This window comes from Grammomys surdaster, unplaced genomic scaffold (genome assembly GCF_004785775.1).
Source record: "Grammomys surdaster isolate TR1022 unplaced genomic scaffold, NIH_TR_1.0 362, whole genome shotgun sequence".
Lineage (NCBI taxonomy): Eukaryota > Metazoa > Chordata > Mammalia > Rodentia > Muridae > Grammomys > Grammomys surdaster.
The window spans coordinates 3,903,614-3,919,186 of record NW_021604781.1 but is presented as its reverse complement, the minus strand read 5'-3'; the positions used below and the strand labels follow the sequence as shown (position 1 = coordinate 3,919,186).

Below are 15,573 nucleotides of genomic sequence, written 5' to 3'. Positions count from 1 at the left end.
GTGGGCAGTCTTGGGGAATCACCTCTGAGTTTCTGATCTTGTTGGCTTGTTCGTAGACTCTTCCCTGGGTCTGGATGACCAGTTTCCACTGCGTAAGCAACTGCAGAAGCAACTTTAGGGAGGAGTCCAGGAGGGTGTGGTGCATGTCATTTACTTCCCGGAGCAGGAAGTTGGTGAAGCCGAATAGGACGTCTTCCCTCCAGTCCGTGAAGTCGACCAGCAATCCCTGCAGAGAGTTCTGTGCAATGTGTCGCAGCTCATCGTCCATGTGAATAGAGAGCCTGGGAAGAGAAAGGCAGGAGATCGCTGGCTTGACCACGTTTTCTTCTAGGTGGAAGAAAGGATATGCAATTCTCTACTTCAACTGTGGCTGAAAGAGCCTCCCTTCATTCTTAATAAATGGCCTAAATGAAAACTTTTTTTTAAAAGTTTAATTTCACATTTGCTTAAGAGTATCAGTTCCCCTGGAACCTCTGTTAGCCACTCCTGAAATTACCATCTTAAAAACGATTTTATTATTACTGTTGTTGTTGTTAATCAGTATTAGTATTATTTGGGATAGGGTCTCACTGTATAATCCTGGCTAGTCTGGAACTCACTATGTAGACTAGGCTAGCCTAGAACTCATAGAGAGATCTTCTTGTCTCTGCCTCCTGAGTGCTGAGATTAAAGGTGTGTGCCACCATGCCTGGCTTTATTTTTCATTTCATGGGTATGAGTGTTTTGTCTGCATGTATCAAGGTGTGTACCTGGTACATGCAGAGGCCAGAGGAGAGTATTGGATCCCCAGGAACTGGAGTTACCGATGGTTGTGAGATGCCACGTGGGTGCTGGGATAGACAAGTGCCAGGAGAAGTTAGAAATAATGACAGCTCCATTTGAAGGTAGAATAATGGTCATGATGATGTTTCTACCAGCCAGGCAATGCCAGAGGTCACCAGGAAGTCACCAGAAGGATGGTGAGAGACCCAGAGCAAACACTCTCCCTTAGGGCTCACAGAAATGCAACACCTTGGTTTTGAACTTACAGCCTCCAGACCTGAGAGGCCATCACTGCTTTTATTTAAGTCCCCAGTTTGTGGCATGTTCTTGTATCTCCTTGAACCAAGCCACACAGTTCTAGAACCAGGCAGCACTGAGGGCAAAAGCTATGCCACACTGTACTCAGAGGAAGCCATTAGACATCAGTACTCTGAGCTTTCTCAATGAGCGTAATTCAGTCCTCATTTGCCATGTGTGCATAAACACTCCGCCATCTGGAATAGTCTTAACTTCCAGTACACAGTGCAAGATTGTGCTGAGACCCCAGGAGCCCCAGGGTGGTGTGGTCTTGGCTTTTCTGGGTGGCCATGCCTCTTGAAATGATGTTATGTTCGTGTTTCACTGAAAAGTGTTTGTCTTGAATATTAAATGTGTGAGTACACTTGACCACACCTCTATTTTTCAAGGGAGTCTGATGCAGTAGGTAAAAGATGTCAGAGAGAGTGAAGAAGAATCAGCCTGTGAGGAAGTCTGACTTGACTTGAAGACTGAAGGAAAATTCTTTAAGAAACAGATCTGTTTTCTCAGGGGGTCTTCAACAGAGTTTCAGTTACACTTAACAATAAATAAAACCACCAAGGAAGGGTTGAGGACTCTCCTCAGGGACTTAGCCAGGAAACAGACCCAAAGAAACCAGCATTGCCACATCAGTGGGCTCTCCCTCCAGTTGTCTGGCATCGGGAGCACTGGCAGGGCCTGGCACTGGTACAGTGACTCAGACAAGGGATTGAACAAGAGGATGCTTCTCTCAGGCCGTGTGTGCCACTGCAAGACACCCGGGGCTCTGTCTGCATGAGTCCCAAGGACACATGCTTCTTGCTCAAGAGTGGCTGAACACATAAAGATGCGTTGACGGGAGGGGGAGGTTACAACTTGGACAAGACTGTCCTTTGGTTGATCAAATCAGACAAGTGACTCACAGCATAAACCTTTTCCACAGGCAAGCTCCAGATTCCTGTCAATGAGCTAAGTTCTTGCAACAATTTGGTTATCTGGGCGTGTTTCAGAGTGATGGACCATACGCTGAAGAAAGAGACCGGTTGGCAGAAACACTTCTGCATAAATGATGGTGAGGCAAATAAGGTATTATCAGGCAGCCACAAGAGTTGCCGCCTGGCGACACCATCAAGGGTTATGAAGGGAACTCCGAAACTGAGGAGCCAGCTGCTGGTCGGGTCTAGCTGACCAGAAGTCACAGTGATTTTGTTTGGAGGAGCCTTAAAGAGAGGACTTCCAGCTCTCTGTTGAGGCCAGAACTACATTTCCATTCAAATAAAGAAAGAAGACACACTGAGATACTGAGGCACCGCACACAGAGCCGTCGCTTTTCTCTGTGGCACTTTTCATAGCACAGTGTGCTTATAAACGAGAGCAGAGGAAGTGGTTATTACAATGCAGATGTCACAGAAAGTGACGGGAGTATGGAACATTGTCTCAGATGCATCTACAAATTAATTAAAAAAAAACCCCACTAATCGAAAGCCACTTTTCTTTCCTTTTTTTTAGTTTTCTTTCTTTCTTTCTTTCTTTCTTTCTTTCTTTCTTTCTTTCTTTCTTCCTTCCTTCCTTCCTTCCTTCCTTTCTTTCTTTTTAAAGATTTATTTATTTATTTTATGTCTGAGTACAATGTAGCTGTCTTCAGACACACCAGAAGAGGGCATAGGATCCCATTACAGATAGTTGTGAGCCACCATGTGGTTGCTGAGAGTTGAACTCAGGACCTCTGGAAGAGCAGCCAGTGCTCTTAACCGCTGAACCATCTCTCCAGTCCAGAAAGCTACTTTTTAATTTTTAGTTTTTACATAAAAGTAATGGTGCTTGGTCTCAGGAAAGCTCTGTAAGTGTAAGAAACTAGATCTTAATTTTTTTAATTAAAAAATAATGTATGTGCATAGATGCTTCGATTGCGTGTTATGTCTGTGGCCCTTGGGCCTGGAGAGGGCATAGGAACCTATTGAGCTGGGGTTACAGGTGGTTGTGAGCTGTGGTGTGGGTGCTGAGAACTGAACCCAGGTCCGCTGGAAGAACAGCCAGCGCTCTTATCTGACAGGAGTCTGGATCGACACTGCTCTTGCTTTTCTAATTATGAAGAAAGCCAAATTTTCTGGTAAAATGCACTGTGAAGTAACTGTGGAGTGAGTGTGTATCTCCCTCCTCTGGCCAGGCTTTAGATACTGTTATCATGTCAGCTTACCACCATCCTGACTGGACTTTGGGGTGCAGGGTGATGCACTTCCTGAGTGGCAGCTCAGTTCCTCATTTCATTGTGCTCATTCGCCTTTATGTACTGACCCTCTGAGGGGCATCTGAAGAGGCTCGTTCTCTCAGGACCCAGAGGACCCAGTGTACAGGTCACAGGCTCCTTAACTCCCTCCGAGGACACCCTGTGACTCCTCTTTGAAGTTTACAAAAAAGCCTTTTTCATGAGCTTCCGATAAAGCCTGGCCATTTTTTTTGAACTTTCAAGAATATTTATTTGTTCTTTTCCCTTCTCAAAAGCAGTGCTCATGGCTTCGGGCTTTATAAGAATGTACACAATAATAAACAGGGTGCTATAAATAGCTCAGACATTCCAACTATGTCTAACAATTCCCTCCCTGCATGTCTGGCACCAGTCTGCAGACTCCAGCATCCTTGGATTAGGCTGTCAAGGTGATTTCAGAGGTTAAGAGCCTTCCGTGCAGACCGACAGCAAAGCAGTGTTAGACACTCTCCCAGAATGCTCCACGTTATCTACATAAAGCCTGGCATTTCAAGAGCTTCAGTGTAGGCAATCACCGGCTAGATCTCTGAGTAAAGCCAAGGTCCCTCCCACCCTAAACTGATAACCGGCTCTTTCCCACAGACCTTCTTCTGACTAGCCAGGGTGTAGACGCCACAGTGTTCTTTGCCCCTCTCAAAGGTCCTCAGAGACAGGTGGCATCCTTCCAAGATTACCAAATTTTTACTAAGGGAGGAAAGTTATGCAGGGGGTTTAAATTGTCTAGATCACACAGGTAATAAAATAGCGAGCAGAGATACCAAGCTCAAACTTTCTAGAAAGTTCTGTCACCTTTCCATTCTCCCATAATGCTTCCTGTCTCAGCACCTTGTCCTCTGGTGGCCATGGTCACATCCTGATCTCCCCATGCCCCAGCCACAAAAATACTGACTTCCAGCTGTCAGCCTGTCTACTGTTCCCCACAGCAACTGGCAGGCAGCTCCTTTGTGTTTTAGGGCCACTCTGGAATTTATCCAGAGTTTTCCTTTTCTTTTCTTTTCTTTTCTTTTCTTTTCTTTTCTTTTCTTTTCTTTTCTTTTCTTTCCTTCCTTCTTTCCTTCCTTCCTTCCTTCCTTCCTTTCTTTCTTTGTTTCTTTCTTTCTTTCTTTCTTTTTTCGAGACAGGGTTTCTCTGTGTAGCCCTGGCTGTCCTGGAACTCACTTGTAGACCAGGCTAGCCTCGAACTCTCAAACTCAGAAATCCGCCTGCCTCTGCCTCCCAAGTGCTGGGATTAAAGGTGTGCGCCACCACCGCCCGGCCAGAATTTTCTTTATTCTCAGTCTCTGCTCTCATCCCAGGAGAGTATTTGAGTGGAAGACCCTCAAAAGACTCCAAACTCTTCCTTCCACACCGACTCCTGAAAATCAGTGTGTTTTGTTATTCACCGTTTGTTCCTTCGTGAGTCTCCTTAGAATTGGAAGCTCACCTCAGTTCAGGTCCATCTCCTCCACTCTGCCTCAGGCTCCAAAAGCTGAGGCTGCTCACTGTCTAAACCTTAGATGATTTTGGAGGGACTGGGGATTAAACCCGGAGCCTCAAGTAGCTGAGGCAAACTCTTTGTACTGTGTTCTGTCTCCAGCCCGAGTCCTTCTTAAAGTGCGCTCTGACCATGGAACAGAGAGAAGGATCCATGGCTGAAGGTTGTCTGTGAGAGCAACAGGCAGGTTGTGGCTAACCTGATGAGGGCTAACAAATGACAAGTGAGGGGGGGCCTGCTCAGAGGACACTGACTGAGGAGCGTGGTTGTGAGGGTCACAGATCCTCATCAGCCTCCATAGTCAGAATCATCCCAAGCTAGATGTGTAGGAAGAGGGTGGGAATGGTCTCAGGCAATAAAAGTCACTGTGCAAAAACCAGAGAGGGTGCTCTGTCACAGACTGCTCGTTTGAGCTCATCTGTTGATTCTCCTCTGGCTCTCATGCAGTAGGTAGCTGAGAAAAGATGCACGGTGCATAACCTAGGCTGATCCCCTCGCTAGCCTGTGGACTTTGTCCCATCAGAAGCTAAATAAATAAACTGAAGCTTGCTGCCAGCGAACAGAACCTCCTCAGGCTTTGGGTATGCCTAGGGGGTTAGGCACTCATATCTTTTCTCTTCTCTGGGCTTTCCTTTTTTGCCACTGTTATCAGATGAACATATCTAAAATGGCATTCTGAAACTTACATTTATGGGGGCTGGAGAGATGGCTCACTGGATACGAGGATTGGGTTTTTGTTTTTCCAGAGAATCTGAGTTTGATTCTGAGCACCCACATGATTGTATATGTATGGATGTTTTGCCTACATATATGATCATGTACCATGTAAGTACCTGGGGTGTTCAGCTAAGGGTATCGGATCCCCTGGAATTGGAGTTACAGACCGCTGTGAGCCACCATGTGGGTGCTGGGAACTGAACTGGAGTCCTCTATAAAAGAATACTGTGGTCAGTACTCTTAATCACAGAGCTTAACCCTCTAATCTAAATAATTTTTAAAATTACATTTACTGTGTGTGCATGCATGTGTGTTTGTGTGGATATTAATACGATATGGCATGTATGTTGAGGTCAGAGGTCAGGAGTCAGTTCTCTTCTTCCATCATGTGGATCCCAAGGACTGAACTTAGGTTGTCATGTACCTTTACCCCCTGAGCCAGCTCACCAGCCCCTAAAATGCTCATTAATGGCCCTGCCTGATGCTAAAATTCCCTCTCTCTGGGTGTGTGTCTATGTCCGTTCATGCCTGGCTTTCTTAACTCTTTGTAGCTCACTTCCCCAGCCCGATGCTGACTTTCCCTCTCTCTCCCACTCCTTACATCCATGCTTCTAACGCTTTTGCCTTCTGTGTTTCTTTTCTGATTGTAAATGAAAGACATCCTGTCAGTTGGAGTTTCAGATTACAGGAGAGGATGCTGTATCCTAAACTACGAGAGACTTCACTCAACGCAAACGGTTGTTAGGTTACAGTCGGGCTGTGCAGTTGTGTGGATGGTGGGAAAAACATAAATGAGATTTTTGGTAGCTTTCAGGAGTACTACTGGCAGAGTTAAGATTACTGTCTCTTTTGGCCTTATTAGAGAGTCTGGGGCCTCACACAGGGTCAGACCTGGGATGAGCTCTCACAGTGAGGCCACACACTTCTCTCTACCTTTCTGAACTTGATCCTTCCTCTCCAAGGGCCTTTCCAAACACACCTTTGATTTGCTGGCTTCCTTGGTCCACAGCTGACCCCTCTCCCCACCGAACTCAAGGGTCTACTCTGTGCTGGTCATCTGAGTGCACCCATCCTGGGGTTTCGAGTAACTGTGTGGACTTCTGTTATTTATTTTGCTGAGGTTTCTGTTGGTTTTGTTTGAGACAGGGTTTCTCTGTGTATCCCTGACTGTCCTGGAACTCACTCTGTAGACAAGGCTGGCCTCAAACTCACAGAGATCAGCCTGCCTCTGCCTCCCAAGTGCTGGGATTAAGGGTGACTGCCACCACTGCCTGGTTCTTTTGTAACTATTGTAAACTGGATTTTAAACCCCTTGAACATAGAAAATAAAATAACAAAGATCTTCGAGTTACAAGCCAGGTCTATGAATCAGGCCTGCAATCCCAGTTACTCAGAAAGCTGAGGCAGGAAGGTCATAGTTTGAGATCAGCTTGGGACTTAGTGAGACCTTGTCTCAAAATGAGTAAACAGAGGGCTGGCAATCAATCTCAGTAGCAGCAGAGGGCTCACCTACCTAGCACAAGTGGGTTCCTAGGCTCAAGACCCACAACTAAAAAAACCAAAAACCAAAAAACCAAAAACAAAAATTCTAAGTTCCTTCCACCTGTTCATACATAAGACCCGGAATAATACCTTATGAAGTAAATCTCCATCAGTAGAAAATAATCATTGTATTCTGTTTTTTTGAACCATGACTAAAGATTAAAATCAATTTTGATCAAATATCCTCTGAGACTGTTCCCACCCACCTGGCCAGCAAGTCGATAAGTTCAAGTTTAGATATCCCATCAGGCAACAGTCGAGGTATCGCAGCAACACAGGTCCTGAAGAGATCGATCTTGGGCTTTCGTTCACCCCTAGAGTTTGAAGACAAAATTTAAGCAAGTCAAAAGATTATGAAAAACCATTTAAGCTTATGAGTTTATGTATTAAATCTATACGGGCACAGGCCTTCTAAGTATAGCCTGGTTCTGGCCTCTAACAAATGCTTATCTCCTCAAAGCTTCATTTGTGCCAATGAACTTTTAAAAGTCTAGATGCAGGGATGAGAGATGGCTCAGTTGTTTAGAGCACTGGCTGCTCTTACAGAGGACCCAGGTTTGACTCTCAGCACCCACATGGAGGCTCACAACCATCCATAACACTTGTCCCAGGAGATCTAATGCTTCCTTCTAATATTTACAGGGACAATCGTGCATGTGGAACACACATACACATACAATCCACACACAAAATAAAGTGAATAAATCTATTTTTTAAAGTCAAATGGTGGCATACACATTTAATTCCAGCATTCAGGAGGCAGAGGCAGGCGGATCTCTGTGAGTTTGAGGCCAGCCTGGTCTACAAAGCAAGTTCCTGAACAGCTAGGGTATAGAGATAAATCCTGTCTTGAAAAACCAAAAAAAAAAAGCGGAGATGGTTTTCAGTCAAATCTCATCAACACATCTGTTTAACCACCCTTGGAAACTCCGAGTCAAGTAGGAGAACGTCGGCTTAGACCCCCGCCCCCTCCAACTCGTCCTGCCTTCTTCGGGCGCACTCACGTGATCATGTCTTCCGGCTCTTTGTTTAGCATCTGGACGTTGGTCAGCATCATGCACCGTCCCACTTCCTTATCAAGGTGTCTTAAGATGTTGCCTACGGCCTTGCGGACTTGAGAGTAATACAAGGACATTCCTGAAAAACATGTGTCAGCCATATTTTTAACTAAATATGTCAAAGAATCATAACCTGGTCTACACCGGGTCTACAATATTTCTCCTTCAAGCGGGTCCTCTACGCCTGGGATTTCCTTGAGCGCAGAGCTAAGAGTGGTTCCGTCTGTCTGCCTGGCTCCTAGTGCACTGACCTACACTTTGGAGATGTTCACTAAATAATCATTGGGACTTAAGTGATAAGAGCTGTAATATTTGAAATGGTTTGATTGGTTTTTATTTTATGTATGTGAGTGCTTTGTGTGCACGTATATATGGTGTGCCACATGTGTGCAATATCCTATGAGGCCAGAAGAGGGCGTTGTGTCCTATGGATTATATTTACAGATGTGAGCTGCCATTGTGGATGCTGGAAACCACTCTGGGTCCTCCAGAAGAGCATCAACGCTCTTAACGACTGAGGCAACTCTCTGGCTCCCTATTTTTAAAATTCCAGTGAGACTTTTCATAAAAATTAAGTAATTAATTTTGCTTTTGAAATGCTATGTTTCTGATTAACAAGAAAACCTACCAGCATTAGCAATTATATGATAAATGATAAATCTTATTTGGGCCTAAGGGCTTAATAGCTGTATATTGTTCTCTGAAATGCACGTGCAGAGTCTTAGCAAAACAAACAACTGACTTCACTTATACACTTTAAAATGCTGGAAATGTATTGCTGCCACTGCATGTGACATAAGTATCCTTACAGTTAGAAAACAGTGACACACACACACTCACACATACACACAGTCACACACACAGGCACTCTCTCTCACATACACTCACAATACATACTCACACACACAATACATACTCACACACAGTCACAATACACACTCACCCACACAGTCACAATACACACTCACACACACACACTCACACATACTAACACATACACACACTCACACATATATACACTCACACACTCACACATACACACACTCACACACACAGGCACTCTCACACACACACTCACAATACACACACACTCACAATACACACACACAGTCACAATACACACTCACACATACATGCACTCACATACTCACACATACTCACACACTCACATACACACAGTCACACATACACACACACACTCACTCACATACTCACACTCACATACACACACACTCACACATATACACATACTAATACATTCACACACACACACACACACACACACACACACACACTCACACACATACAAATCAAATGAGAAGTGTTCCGTATCATAAGTTAGCAAAATAAGTACCAAGAGTCATTTCTTACACATGAAGTGTCTTGAACTCTCCAGCCTAAGAAGACCAAAGTTAAAATGAAGAGTTCTGCATGTGTTTCTCTCAGATCTTTGGAATTTAGAAACTGTTTCTAAATTTGAGTACTTAAAAGGGAACAAACAAGTATAAAAAAAAAATCACCTCTTTGGACTCAGGAAGATATATCAGAGAGAGAAAACTTCTCCTGCAGTGTTTGTGGGACTTGGCATGCTTACAATACAAATTAGACCAACGTTACTTTCAAAAAAGAAATAGAAAAAAGAAGGGAAGGAATCTTCTTTGAAATATGAATTAATGAAAAAATCATAAATAAGATTATTTGCCAAAACATACAGAGATCGTGGAAACTTACTGTACAATGTAGACAACTAATAACCAATATTAGATGTTTACCTGGGCCCAGATGAAGGCCAACATCTAAGTGACAAACTATTTACTTTATTTTGGAAGTCCTAAAGAGTTTAAAGGGCTCCAAGATTGGAACCCATTGGGAATCAGGCAACAACTGCGCAGGAATGTCTCACCAGATACTTGGCAAATTTTTGCTATTTTTTTGTTTTGTTTTTGTTTTTTTGAGTACAGCTCACTTACAGTAAGGACCTGATAATGATTTGTAAGGGGTTCGTACCCACCTATCATTTTGGCTTCCTCTTCAGTTAGAGTCTTACTCAAATACGTTTTCTTTACTCTCAGGGTGTTTCCTGAAGGCAGCACAGCTCCTGTCACTGGCATGGGCGGCTCACCATCCTTTTGTTGTAAGCTATCGGCAATCACCAGGAACGCCCGCAAACCGATGTTCATTCTCTGGAATAGACAAATGGAAAGGCCCAGACTTCTAGAAGATTCCGTCAGGGTTTATCTCAAGAATAAATAGGCAGGAAGATGCTCACCAAACTTGGGGGGCATGTTTGAAATGGGCACACATCTGTTAAAGGTGTGTGTGTGTTTGTGTGTGTGTGTGTGTGTGTGTGTGTGTGTGTAGAAGGGAATACCAAAAGAGATCGGTAGTCACTCTGTGAGCAGCTGTGACTAAGGTAAACTGAGTTACACAACAGACCCAAATGCTTCACAAAAAGAGACACTTCAGGTTTTAATTTAAAGACTGTGTGAAACTATTCGGACCAAATATGAACCACAAATGAAATAGCTATTACTTATTTATTTTGAGCTAAATAAATCACTGTGTAGCTCTGGCTGGCTTGAAATTCATTAGGTAGGTCAGACTGGCCTCAACTCCCAGAAATCTATCAGCCAAACATTAGATGGAGCTTGGGGAGTCTTATGGAAGCCTTGGGGGAAGGACTGAGGGACCTGAGGAGGACAGGGACTCCACAGGAAGACCAACAGAGTCAACTAACCTGGACCTTTGAGGGCTCCCAGAGACTGAATCACCAACTAAAGAGTGAGCGTGGGTTGGGCCTAGCTGTCTGCCTCTCACTGCACATATGTAGCAGATGTGCAGCTTGGTTTCATGCAGTTCCCCCAACAACTGGAGCCGAAGCTGTCCCTGGATCTGTTGCCTGACTGTGGACCCCATTGCACTAACTAGGATGCTTGTCTGGCCTCAGTGGGAAAGGATATGCCTAGTCCTGAAATGACTTCATGTGTTGGGGGTAAGGGGAGAGATACCCATAGTGGGGTCTCCCTTCTCAGAGGAGAAGGGAAGGGAAATGGGGGAGGATCTGTGAGACAAGGTTCTGGGAGAAGAGGGGGGGCTGATACTGGGATGTAAAGTAAATAAATAAATAAATAAATAAATAAATTGTTTTTTAAGAGGTGTGCCCCACCACGCCCAGCCAACATCTATTACTGATCTCTGACTGTAAAGACCAGCAAGTTTGAAAATAAAATTTAAAAACTGAAGGTTATTAAACCCATGACCACACACGGGCAGGTGAGGAGACACGCCATTCCTAAGGGCATCAGCTAAAGATTCAAGTGAGGACTCAGCAAGGCACTTGCTCTCTGAATCACAGTCTCAGGACTGCACGAAGCTCTTGCTCTCTAGAGCCCACCCCAGTGTACCCTACCCTCCATTTTATCTTATGTTTCCCCAGAGGCCAGTGACACTGACCACCTTTTCCTCGACTTACTGGCTGCCTCTCTCTCTTCTTTGTCGAAGAGGCCATTGCTTTTGCTCGCTTTAATAGTGTGTTGTTTACTTCCTTCTTGTTGATTATAAGAGTTCTTTATATATTTTGGAAGGAAGTGCTTTGTTGGGGTTTGTCAAAAATATTTTCTCCCATGCTATGACTCTCTGTTAATTATCTTAGCAACATGCAAACTTTAAAACATATATTCAATCTATTAACCTTCTGTGGTTTATGATTTTGTGTTCTAGAAAGTTTTGCCCACTCAAGGATCCTAGAGGTTTTTATGTTATTTGTTTTCTGGAAGACATACAGTGTTGGGTTTCTACTTAGGTTGCATGATCTAGTTTGAGCTTGTCTTTGCTTACAGTGAAAATTATGGCCCAGAATTCATGATTTTGCAAGGTAGGTATCCAATTGCTTAGCACCGCATAGAGCAAAGATTTCTATGCGTTGAATAAATTCCTATTGTTGAAATCGACCAAGCATTCACCTGCGGGTCTATCTCTAGCGTCTCCATCCTCATGGACCCTTTAACTCTATACTGATTGGGTGATCACATGATTTTATAGTCTAACTTTCTTATTCTATTTCTAAGCTATGTTGGTTATTTTAGTAGACTGATGTTCCATAGAAAAATCTAAAACCACTTCATTTGCTTTCTAGCTTAAAAGAAGCTATAGGGACTCTGTCTATTATTAAGATGACAGTCTTATTAAGATAATATTATTAATATGATAACATATGGGCTGAAGAGATGGCTCAGTGGTTAAGAGCACTGGCTGCTCTTCCAGAGGTCCTGAGTTCAATTCCCAGCAACCACACGGTGGCTCACAACCATCTGTAATGTGATCAAATGCTCTTTTCTAGCATGCAGGAATACATGAAGATAGGGAACTCATATACATTAAATAAATAAATAAATCTTTGAAAAAAGATAATAATGTATTTAAGTTAGTTTGGGGACAACAGAACTCAACAATAGCCAATCTTTTGATTTGTTATAAATAGTACTTATCTCTACTTATTTGGGTCTTTGTCTTCTTTCAATATTTTTTAATTTTTGGGATAAAAAGTAGTGTGCATATTTTGTTTTATTGCCAGGTATTTTGCTTTTCATCAATACTGCAAATTGTTTAATTTGATTATTCATTATTAGATTATACAAATATATTATTTATTTTGTATCTTGCAAACTTCCTAAAGTCATGCATCAGCTCTAAATCAATTGGTATTTTCTTCTCTTCTCTCTCTCTCTCTGTCTCTCTCTCTCTTTTTAAATAGTGCTATCTTTATTTGTGCTGACATTGTTTTCCTTGTTACAAGGTCTCACGCTGTTGAGGATGGACTTGAACTCCCTACGTAATCAAGGATGACCACGGACCCGATCCTGCTGCCTCCGTCTCTCAAATGCTGGGGGATTATAGGTGTGTCCCACCAAGCGCGGCTTTTTTGCAGCTTTCTACAATAGTTGCCCACGGATAAAAACAGCTTTATGTTTTCATTTCCAATCTATCAGCACACAGTGTTTTTCCTTTCTTGCCTCCAGTTGCCTTTAATTCCATGTTCTTTTAGATCAGGGCAAAAGAGAGAGAAACTGTCAGCCTAGAAGTTCATGTCACAGGTATGTCACATCTCATGATGATGAACACGTATACAGAACACATTCCGGGCCCAAACCCAGTCAGACAATTATCTAGAAACTACCCAACTGTTGAGTTTATGCTCAACACACTTGATATTAGGATAACCCTTTAGGTCTCTGAGCCTTGTTACACAAACTATTCCAAAACATTATTTAAGAACCATTATGGAGCCAGAGATGATGGCGTTAGCTCATAGCTTCTGCACTTCAGAGGCTGGGACAGGTCACACTCAGGAATACAGCAAGTTCAAGACCAGTGTGAGACTCTACGGAATCACACAAACAATCACACAGATAAGCAAGTCCCAATAGGCCAATCTTGTTTTGTTCTCTAAAAACTGTACCCAACAGCAGCATTTTTCATCGCTGTCGGTAAACACAACTTCTGACTGCTGAATGACTGTATCTGAATGGGATCTGTATAGGGAAGTGAGAAACCTAAAGTTAAATCCCGAGTGTGTGTGTGTGTGTATGTGTATGTGTGTGTGTGTGTGTGTGTGTGTGTGTGTGTGTGTGCACATGAGCTGGCTATCTCAAAGACCTCAGAGCCTCAGACCCATGGAGAAATGCAAAGCCTTCCCCTCCTGGAGTGAGGATCAGAGGAAAATGGCAAGACTTCCTCAGTGGGCCGAGTGTGAGTAAGACAGTATGCACAGAACATGTCTGATGTATGTAGTTTTCTCCCCATTGGATATTTATGACCTGAAGACTGCTGCCCTACAGAGGCTGCTCCTGCTGAAAGCTAAACCTATCCCCTTGATCCGGCTACCTCCTTGTTTATCTGTAAGTAATAACCCTGTTTCCTTTGTCCAGCTGTATGCTATAACCCTGCCTTGCTGTTCAACTCTGTAATAAACATGCTGGGCTTCCAGAAAGCTGTGGCTTCTTTAGTTAAGAGCCCAGACCACCCAGATCCCAGATTTATGTCCTGGGTTCCTCTGTGTCTGTCTTTTCTTCATTACCTCTCTGCCCCAGGCAGGCCTTTCCCTGCAGCCACGCTGGATATGTGTACTCTGATGGTTTACAACAGCAGCTACTAATAGGCAAATTCTTCTATTCTCCTACAAGAGGAAGAGGCGTGGAAGGGAGCTGGCAAGCTGAGTCAGTGGGCAGAGACACTTACTGCCAAACCTGGCAGTCTAAGTTTGAGCTTTGTGACCCACGAAGGAGAGAGCTGACGCCCCCAGTTGTCCTTTGACCGCCACACTTGTACCATGACGCACACATGTGTGCATGCACACTCGATGAATAAATCACAGTAGGAAATAAAGGTAATAAAGTAATAAGGATAAAGAGACATGGAAGACTGGAATCTTTTTTCCTACTCGATTTTCCCTTTCAACCACAATTTTGGCTGCTCTTCACAGATGGATGAGTCAACAAGCCATTGCCTGGATGAAGACTTTAGAGACAGGCACAAGGACAAATGCTCCAGGTGCTGGTGACTATGAGTGCTCTGCTTGTTTAGGACAGGGTCTTGCTAGGCAGGCCAGTCTGGGCTTAGACTCACCATCCTGCTGGCTCAGTCTCTAAGGGACTGAGATGACAGGTGAGTGTTAGCACACTCAGCACAGAAGCAGCATGAGAGATGCTCGCTTTGGACAAGTGCTGGCTAGTTCTGTGCCAACTTAACACAAGCCAGAGAGACTGGAGAAGAGGGAGCATCAGTTGAGAAAATGCCTTCATAAGATCAGTCTGTAGGCATTTTTAAAATTAGTGATTGATGTGGGAGGGCCTGGCCTGTTGTAGGTTGGGCCACTCTGGGCTGGTGGTCCTGGGTTCTATAAGAAAGCAGGCTGAGCAAGGCATGAGGAGCAAGCCAGTATAAAGCACCCCTCCATGGCCTTTGCATCATCTCCTGCCTCCAGGTTCCTGCCCTGTTTGAACCCCTGTTCTGACATCCCTCGGTGATGGATTATAATGTGGAAGTGTAAGCCAAATAAACCCTTTCCTCCCCCACTTGCTTTTGGTCATGGTGTTTGATCACAGCAATAGGAACCCTGACTAGGGCAACAATAATTCAGAGTATTACTGAGTAACCCAGTAATTCTGAGAATTATTAAAATAGTAGACTTACAACTACAGAGAAATGAAAAAGATGTTGAGAATGTTGCCACCAAGAGAAGTCTGTTACTGTCCAGCTCGGGGTCTCCATCCGGCCCTGGGTTTGACCTCCTCCTGACCTGCTGTGACAGCAGCCACTCCAGAGGCCTGTGAGGTCATCAGCCACCAGACAATGTAGGGTATGGTGGAAAGAGGCAGGGGCTGCAGGGGTGAGTTGGGGTCGCTAACAAGCTATGCTGGGCCTCTGCCCTATGGACTGACTTTCGTAATGATGGAATGAAGAGGCCAGGGTATTACAGA

General features: G+C 44.0%; 1 protein-coding gene across 1 annotated transcript in view; it reads right to left on the bottom strand.

The window, feature by feature from the left end:
• Fry (FRY microtubule binding protein) overlaps window positions 1–15,573 on the bottom strand; it is a 388,166-nt gene that overhangs the window by 114,962 nt on the left and 257,631 nt on the right. Inside the window, exons 16-19 of the mRNA XM_028779754.1 lie at window positions 10,107–10,278; window positions 8,042–8,174; window positions 7,244–7,351; window positions 23–281 (exon numbers count right to left, since the gene is read on the bottom strand). Coding sequence (XP_028635587.1) covers window positions 23–281; window positions 7,244–7,351; window positions 8,042–8,174; window positions 10,107–10,278 — 672 coding nt within the window. The remainder of the gene's footprint in view (window positions 1–22; window positions 282–7,243; window positions 7,352–8,041; window positions 8,175–10,106; window positions 10,279–15,573) is intronic.